The sequence below is a fragment of the Halichoeres trimaculatus genome, unplaced genomic scaffold (assembly GCF_033239565.1).
Source record: "Halichoeres trimaculatus isolate MK-OKI-2021-1 unplaced genomic scaffold, fHalTri1.1 fHalTri1_scaffold_15, whole genome shotgun sequence".
NCBI classification, from domain to species: domain Eukaryota; kingdom Metazoa; phylum Chordata; class Actinopteri; order Labriformes; family Labridae; genus Halichoeres; species Halichoeres trimaculatus.
The window spans coordinates 16,398,577-16,407,976 of NW_027437193.1; the positions used below are offsets into that span (position 1 = coordinate 16,398,577).

Here is a 9,400-nt window from a genome sequence, read left to right on the forward strand (position 1 = left end):
TATAAGCTAATTTGCAGCGTATCTAGTTAAGCAATAAGTCTGTAGTATCTCCCTTTATATGGCACTGGCCTGTACATGCTTTGTACATATGAACATACACGGATGAGATCTACATACATGCTTTTGTACATAGGAGAATTATGCATTTAAAATCCGACAGCCATTGTTATTTTTCAGAGGACATTAAATTGTTTTTGTACATGAGTGAATGATTAAATAACAAAAAAGAGACTTCTTTCAATCATGTTTGCTCTATTTGTGTGTCTGAAGGAGGAGGAGAGAAAAACAACAGTTTTCCTTCAAAAAAAATCATATTTATATACGCAGGACATTCAGTATCAAACATTACCCGACCCACATGACACAGCATGACCTGGAGAAAACAACACTACAAAGTATTAATAGAAAAACAAACACAACAGCAACACATGACTCTGCACTAAAATTTACAGAAACTCAGTTTGAACGACAGCTTTACATTCTGGTGGAGCTCTCCGACATGTTTACAGTTCACAGCAGCGGTTAACAGTGGAGCGAGATCAGTGCATGAAAAGCTCAGAGGATGAGAGACAGAAGGCAGCGAGTGGAAGTGATCAGAAGGGAAGGAGGGAAGTGTGAAGAGGAAAGGTTAATGATGAAAGCAGAATAGATGACGTCATATTCAGAATCAACACAGACCCAAAGAGACAGAAAGTTAGACAGCACATCACATCAAAAACTCTTTCTTCTCCTCTACTTCATCCCTCTCCTCTTCCTCCTCGAATGACGCCACTCCAGATGAAGCCCTGTCAGAGAAGAAGCTCCTCGGGCTGCAGTGCCACACACGGACATCGTGGAACACGCTGCCTTCCTCCTCCTCGTCCTCTTCATCCTCCTCTCCGGGAGACTCGGAGTGAGAGGTGGAGTAGCAGGAGTCGAACCTGCTGCTCCTGGCCCGAGGCCTCCACTCAGGCTTGTGGTGGATGCAGACCTCGCTGCGCTGCTCCTGCAGAGGGACCTGCTTCCCCTCCAGACCATCCAGCCTCCCCTCGTCCTCCTCCTCTTCCTCCAAGAAGGGGCTCGTGCAGTTGCTGGGTAAAGTAGGTGAATTGGTCTGGGATGAATGTGGGTCATTGTGAGAAACAGGCCTGTCACAGAATAGGCTGTCACTGCTCGGGCCCAGAGGACTGTCAGGGGGCGGGGCCTCGCCGCCCATGTCAATCTCAGGCTGGCATGGCTGTCCGCTGATAGGACTGGACGTGGCGACGTCTGAGGGAGGAGCAAAAAGTCAGAACACCTGGGGATTGGATGGATAATTTGGGTGTGGGGATGGGAAAATGAAGCGTTTTGTCAGTGATGATGAAGATGAGAAGATGAGAAGATGAGAAGATGAACATGAGGTGACTTGACTAAAGCAGCAGCAGTGACAGTACCTGAGCTCTGACTGGTGAAGATGCTTGTCTGTCCGTTGGTGTGCGAGTCCTCATCGTTAGAGTCGTCCTCCTCATCGTCATCCATGGATGCCCAGGCACGCAGCTTAGCCTCCGCGATGGCAAACTGCTCAGCCACTCCTGTCACAAACACACACACCCGGTGAAATAACCCAGCGGTGGATTTATTACCAGGCTTAGAGGAATAAGTGGATGAATGATTTCATGTGTCAAAATGTGGTTTTATGGATTCTAAATCAATGCAATGCTGTTATTTACAGGAAACTCCATCCCTCAGGTGACCTCATGAGGCCTCAGGTTTTTCATGTGAGTCTTTAAACGAGCAGAAACCACTGAATTGATTTGCCTAACAAAGTGAGACCTGGGTCAGAAACCTCAGGTGAAGAGTTGTTTTGCAGTGGAGCTAAAAGCTGTGATATGGAAACAGGAGGTAAATGTCAGTCATATCTCTCAGAGTCAAAACAGACTGAGCTGTTTTCATTTCTTAACACTAATTTTACAATTTACCTCACAGCTTTTTAACTACACCAAAGAAATGATTGAAAACCTTGAATTATTTTCACTACCTGACATATGACTCACTGCCTGGGAAAATATTTCCTCACTAATATAATTATTCAACATGGGCGCTTTACACTGTTTTAGAAACGAAGCGCAGAATAGATTAACATTAAATTGATACGTTTTTTGACATCATGATCGATTAAACAACACAAGCTTGATTCCTCACACTTGAGTTATACATCACGCTATGTCGTCAGTCAAACATTCGCCTGTATGCTCATTAAACACTGATAGGCTATCGGTATCTGTACCAATTTTTGGTACTTTAGTGTGTTTATTCGGTAATAAATATTTATTCATTTGATGATAAAATCTCAAACTATTTCAATTTAACATGTTTATTTCTCCATATATGTGCTAGGATGTGTTTAGGCACCTAAACCTCTACATTTCATTTCTGCTACAAGACCCTTCAGGTGACTAAGTCAGAAAAGCAACAGTGTCAGTGGCAGATTATTAATTTTACAGTAAGTGCACATAGGCCATTTAATTTTCTAATCAGCTTCGGATGAGTTTAATTAAGCATCCAGCCGATTATCGGGGCCGATATTTGGCATTTTGGGGCATGTCGGCATTGGCCTTTTTTTTATCTGACAGCCGATATGAACCAATTCAAAACTGTTGTTTCGGCTCTGATGCAGCCGCGCCGCTGTCTGCAGTCAATATGTTTTTTATGTTTGTTTTTTATATGTTTGCAATACGTTTTTCTGTCTCATAAAAATGCTAAGAAATGTTTTAAACTGCAGATATTCAGGAGCTGCTTGCTGATGCTTCTCTGCACAGAATTTCTCCCTGTCTACACTATGGAAGCCCTAGATGGTCAAAAAATTTAAAATCAGTCATGTAAAACCAAACAGAAAATTAATTCAACTGCATTACATGCCTGTGAAAGACAGAACAAACTCAATTCTAGGGCTGCAGCTACCAAGTATTTTAGTATTCGAGTATTCTATTGAAAATCCCATCGATTAATCGAGTAATCGGATAAAATACATTTTTGTTTAGTTAAAGAGCAGTTATTTTTCTAATGAAAATTTTTCTCTTTAAGAAATAGAATTTTCTGATACAGCATGTCAATAAGAGCACTTGCTTTGGTAGCTCCAAAATTTGTAAACACACTTTGGCACATTTTTTGTGCTTTGTCATCAAATGTTGCGGACCCAAATGGCACCCGTTTCATAGAATGACCCATTAGTCTCCAAACTCCAGAAAAGAAGCTAGATTTGTTGCTAGTTGCTATTTTGTATAAGAGGTAGCTTGAGGGGTCTGAAAACTCTCTTAATATGGCCTCAGCTCTATTTGAAATACCACTCTTTGATCTTTTTTTTAAATTGACACGATTTCTCAAGGCGGAAAAAATTACTCAAGTACTTTTTTGTAATCGAGTACCTCGAATCATTCGAGGAATCGATTCGGCTCTACTCAATTCTGTCCAGTTTTATTGAAGTAACATTGGAATTTTGGAAAACTTTATTGTCTATAAAAAACTTTAGCTATTTATTTTTATTTAAGTTTTCAGTTAACTTTATAAAACATGCTGCTAAGCCTGAAAGCTGTTTAAAAAAAATGTGCTTGAGAGCATTTGATTGCAGTTAAGTATTGGAGTTTGTATTGTTCAAAATTTTTACACCAATATTTTCACTTTAACTGCAAATTAATATCGGCTTCAAATATCGGTTATCGGCCTCCTTGCCTTCTAACAACCAGTATCGGCCCCCAAAAACACATGTCGGTCTATCTCTAATCATTAGTCTATCTATAATCAATAGTGGTCTCAGGCTGATAAAAATGAGAAAACCCCTCATCTATTAGACAGAAAAAGCAATTTCCCCTGAGCAAAAATTAAAATTTCCGTCTGCTTGTTTTGTCATGCTGATAGTCCAAACTGCAAGAAATCTAAAGATGCTCAGCTTCAACAAATGTTTTTAAGAAGTTCCTCAAAAAGATTTTGTTCATTTCTTTCAATAATTCCAATAATTTTTCCTTGTGCTGACTGATTCCACTGAATGCGCTCATAAAAATGACAAAGCAGTCAAGATGATCCTCAGATGTCAAGAACTGATTGATTCGTGTAGAGAAAGAAGATTATACGCAGTACATGATGTATGATCACTCTGCACGCTGCGTTCCTCTCCCTCCATCTCATTCTCCCTTTTGCTCAAACCACGCCGATGTGGACAGTACCAGCAGAGAGGATGAGTCACAGCAAAACAACAGGCGCCGTTGTACCATTGGTGGGCAGTGAAGTGTTCTGGGAGAGTGTCTAATAGGCCACCATCTGCTGCCAAGACAAGCCGCTACCCAAGAGACACCGCGGTGAGTGGGGCTGGGCTGGGCAGGGCAGGAACGGCCGCCGACATACAGAAGTTTTAAGGGATTAAGTGAGTGACAGAAGGTGGGGAGATGATGTTGGAGCTCAACAAGGCTAAGTAAGAGGATGCCCCCGCACAGCTAGTTACACTGCTGCAGCTGGAAACAGATCATCCACAGACATGAATACCTGCAGCAAAGCGCGCCTCCTTCTCTCCTTCTGTCAGGTGGCTGTACGAGCTGAAGTGGGAGTGGGCGGCCGGGGGTGGGTTTGCAGGTTTGGGCCAACCCTTCCACTCGATCAGGTGGGCGACCCGACCCTGAGCCAGAGAGGTGGGCTTAGTCACATGATCCCTGACAGCCTGAGAGATACCTGGACACAAAGGGAGGAGGAGGGAAAGAAGACACGGTCATGGCTTTAACACCTCTGAACCTCAGAGTAAAAAAAAAATACAAGAAATTAAAAAAAAATGTCTTTTTACCATTTAAGGAGGATCTGGCCAGTGCTGCAAACTCTTGGATGCCGACACTTTTCCTTGAGTCTGCTGGAGATTTTCCTGCCTTTGGAATCATTTCAGTCTCCTCGAATTTCACCTGAAATTTAATAAAGGTTTAACCAGATCTTTACGCTGAAAAAATAAGCTCTTTAAAATCACACCCAGCTCAAACTATTTCACTATTCCAAATTATATAGATTTTTTTTCCTTTGCATGAATATATGCAGCATTCTTAGTTAGAAACAACATTTCCATCTCTGTTTAAAGAGCCCTGAGTCAAGTATAAATCACAGCACAGACTGACAAACACACAGCGGCGGCCTGAATGTCAAAATAAATCTCTGATCAAAAGGAAAATATAAACAAACATTTCTACCTCCACATCCTCTTCCATTTGCTCCTCGCTTCTCTCTCTACTCCTGGACCTCAGCCTCATGATGGACATGCAGAGATGTTGACACAGCGCAGCAAACCAACACAACTAAAAGTCACGGCTGGGGTTTATTCCTTTAAAGCAGCAGGCAGACGAGCAAACAGCTATGCCCTACATTTACTGCACAGATGCTAAAGCCATGGTAAGCCGGCGAACCCGGTTTGAATGGCTGGCGCTGAGGGAGTTGAGGGCAGTGCTGACTGTCTCTCTATGCAGACATATGGCGCGTGACCAGCTCTGGTAAGCAGCTCTAGACAGGCCCGCTCACCCCCCAAAGCTGCTGATCCCTATTAAAAATGATAGTGCTACCTAACCAAGCCCACATCCAGAATAAATACAGGGCTGGCTGCGCTTAGTGGGTCAGACAAATCTGTGCCTGCCTGCCTGCAGCACGAGGAAGCAGATGTGTGTGTGTCTTGTTTTTAAAGCAGGTGAGTCTTTTAACATGCAGGGAACACATTGCCTGAACTCAACTCTTTCTCCCTCTGTCTGCACGTGCATGACTTGACAAATATCCTTAAGAGGATTGGCTCCCAAAGCAGCTAAGAGAGAAGTAAGAAGAGGCTCCTGACTCAAAGGCTTATAAGGTAAAGTCAAAAGTGACAGCTAATGTATGTCAGTGGCACACGTGCAGGGAGGGGATGTGTCGTGTAAACAGCTTCCAGCGACCAGAGCACACCTGTCAGCGGTGCAGATGTCACTCCAGCTCATCAGTGGTAAACACACCTCCTGCTCAGCATCAGGAAACCCACATGTGAGGATTTCAAAGCAGAAAGATCAGCTTTTGAATCACGTCAAGCCTCAAAACAATGTAAGTCACCATATTTAATCTTATGCAAGTATACACACAGTGACCTTATTGCATAGCTCCAAAATACAAAGCAGTGTCAAGGTATATTTGTTTCTCAAACACAGATTTCTGCCTTCAAACACTGGTTGTTTTAATTTTAGTAGGAATATCTTGAAAATAAAATAAAATAGAAACATAAACGTGAGAAAGTCTGTTTTTTCCCTCTCTGATTAATCATCACGTGACCTCTCAGGTTAATCTCGTGACCCAATAAAGGGGTCATGACCCTTTGGTTGAGAATCACAGCTGTAGATTGCATGTAGGTCACGTCAGTGATGTTTGGTTCTAACTCTATTTCTGCATCTATGGGTCTAGTCACCTGTTTTGTTGATTTAAAAAGACAACAAAAAAATTAAAAACTATTGGTTTTTAAAAATCTAATTAGACATTAATGTGGTGAATACTGAACCGTCCCAGTGACCTATTTTTTCCTCTGTTGTCACTGTGAACTGAAAATCTTTAATATGTCATTTTCAGCAATCCCCCAAACATCTTGAGATTTGTGCTACTTCCTTACATTTATAAATAGATTTTAACCAAGACATTTTTTTTTCAGAAATGACCTAATAATTTAAGTAAATTTTAGTTTTGTTTGCTTTTTTTTTTTTTTTTTGCTACTACATTGTGTTATTGTTTTTTTTGTTTTTTTTTTCTAGCATGATTACCTCTGCGGAGCTTCTGTTTGTGTGATTTCTCACCCAGCATCCTGAGTACATGGCCTCTGACAGATGCTGCTAATATGAGTTAATGAAACAACAATTTATGCAAGTAAACATCTTATGATGCCGTTTTAATGGATTCTTCTCCATCTTCCAGAGGGAGCACACTGGTGTTCATCTCCCTGACAACATGCTTGTCTGACACCCTGAGAGGAGCCCATGATGTCACTTACAGGGCCAACAAGTGGGATTAAGTTAAGCCAGTATATGACTTCAGCCAATTATCTTTAGCGAGCCGCAGTGCTGATGTGGATTCTCTGGTTTTATTTCAAGCAGCAGAAGCAACACGCCGGTGGTTGAATAACATATCACCCCGCCATTGATGTGTACAGGCCTGTAGCCTGCAATTACAGGGGGAAGAAGGCACGCAGAGGCGCGATGCAGCAGCGTGTCTCCTGGCAACCTCAGAAGTCTCCATCTGCATACCAATAGCTCCATACCTGCACCGGGTAAACACCGAGAGCTCCCTGCCCTTTTTTTAACATTCATCGTCGCAGCTCGAACCACGCGTGTGTATTATCAATCTGTCAACAACAACCACTCTCAGCACCTACCTGTAAGTGTGACCGTGGCGGCTCATGATAATACGCTCAATTGTCTCCAATCCGATCAACAGATGACACCGCGCGGTGTGTCCTCCCCCTGCAGCCTCTGCAGCACAGCAGCATCAATGCCACGCAGTCGGCGGGAACATCTCCTTGACTCCAGCATTGGGTCTCCGCCACAGACACACCATTTGTTGCTCGGTCGGTGTATGGGTTACACAGGCTGTCCAAATGTCTACGATGACAAGCGTCATCAATGCAAGGCGGTGTCACATCCCTTCTCACCCCCTCCTCGGTCCTCCCCCTTCTCCTCCTCCGCATGAAGCCAAGATCAAGAGGCAGAAACCTGCTGCTGGCCCTGTAAAGCCCAGCAGCTTGTTTTTATTTCAGTCTGTCTCCAAGTTTGATATTCAAAAACCGAAGATAGCTCATGTGATGATAAATTAACATGTTAGGTTAAGATGTTACGGGGATACATTTATTGCACTGTCACATCAAAACCTGTTTTGTTGTTGTTGTTGTTTTTGTCTTTGAGGTGGCGGTGGTCGTTTGGTGTTGAAAAAGCCACGTTGTATAAATAACATGTCAACCAACTGAGAAACACTGATGTCAGGCACACAAAGCACTAAGACATGAAAGGGGGGATAAGGAAAAATACAATTAAATCCATTATTTCTATTTAAGTCCTACAAATGATGAAGTCAGATCAACGCATGGGAAAAGAAATAATAGATTAATTTTTTTTTTTTTTTTTGAGCCAGCTAGCGTTGCATTCAAATTTCGCCAGAATCTTCTAGAAAACCATGTCATTCAATTTCTTGCGTTAGCCTTCAGTCAACAACATACAACAGGATGTTTCCTAGAAGCCCTCTAGACTTTCTGTTTACATTAATTGAAGATCGTAATGTCTGGGTAACCTGGGGGTAAGGTTATAGTTCAGCCAACTTTAAAATAGTGAGCTACCCACTTTTATGGTGGCCCTGAAGTGTAAAAATATGATGAAACAAAAACAAAAAAGTGAATAAGAAAGAAAACACAAAAACAACAAAAATAAAAAAATGCTAAAAAAAATGTTTAAAAAAAAACAAGAAAGAAAATGCATCAACTAAAGAAACATGACAATAAAAAAAGAGAATTGCTAAAACAAAAGGAAAATGCAAACACAAAAAAGACACACCTTTTTAGTTTCCCCTTGTGTCTTCTTTCTTGTTTGTGCTCTTTTTTTTTTCTACCACTGTGCACTTTGGTTGTACAAACAGTCAACAAGTAACCAGAGAACAGATGGAACTGTGTTAAGCAAACCTAACAGTTCTCCACTGGTGATGTAAAAATATGTTTTCCACTCTCCTTGGAAATGAATAAAAATAAATCAAATAAAACAGCAGCTTCAATAATTTTCATATCCCCAAATTAGAAATTGGGAGTTATGTAGAAACCCTGTTGTCTTGGTGTTGAAATGACTTCGATAACTAAAATTTGTGATATTATTGCGATTTCAACAAACACTTTTTGTTCATGAACCCTTGTGGGGACTCTTACTTTTGTTGACTTACAAACTGGTTAAAAAAAGGGACTTCAAGTCAAACTGGTTTTTCCTCTGTTCTTAGGGCCCTACCTTTAGGCTTCCGCTGGTTTGGACTTCAAACAGAGGAGTCAGAATCCTTTTGATTAATTGATTGTGTATCATTCCAGACACACTTGTTCTGATTGTGGTATCAATGTTGGGACTCCTTCTCACCACTTCTTTCACTGACAGACACTCTAGTTATCCTCTGTTGTTGTGACTCGACAATATTGTGCTACAAATGCAGCAACTTTTAGAGAGTTTCACCAACAAACTTGTACGGTTGGTTGTAGTTGTTGGGACTCTGTTAATAGGATCTTTAACCTGTGCATACTTGGTGCTGACTTTATCATACAAATATTATTTTACCTATCGTTATGAAGACTTTGACTGGGATGATTTAATTTTAAATCATACCACTGTGAAATTTCTCTCACACACATGGAACCAGGGGCTGCTACTTTGCAGACAAAGGCAACATTTACAAT

At 41.5% G+C, this 9,400-nt stretch overlaps 1 protein-coding gene across 2 annotated transcripts; it reads right to left on the reverse strand.

Annotated features, from left to right (window-relative positions):
- Nucleotides 1–65: 65 nt before the first annotated feature.
- fam131aa (family with sequence similarity 131 member Aa) lies at nucleotides 66–7,664 on the reverse strand. 2 transcript variants are annotated; one of them, XM_074688372.1, is made up of 5 exons: nucleotides 7,358–7,664; nucleotides 4,787–4,898; nucleotides 4,495–4,677; nucleotides 1,413–1,550; nucleotides 66–1,248 (listed from the first exon to the last, which is right to left on the reverse strand). In XM_074688372.1, exons 2-5 carry the CDS (start codon nucleotides 4,875–4,877, stop codon nucleotides 707–709), a joined length of 954 nt encoding a protein of 317 aa, XP_074544473.1. In that variant the 5' UTR covers nucleotides 4,878–4,898; nucleotides 7,358–7,664; the 3' UTR covers nucleotides 66–706. The 2 variants fall into 2 exon arrangements, with proteins under 2 accessions (XP_074544473.1, XP_074544472.1); XM_074688371.1 differs by lacking the exon at nucleotides 7,358–7,664 and adding an exon at nucleotides 5,178–5,406.
- Between the last annotated feature and the right edge of the window lie 1,736 nt (nucleotides 7,665–9,400).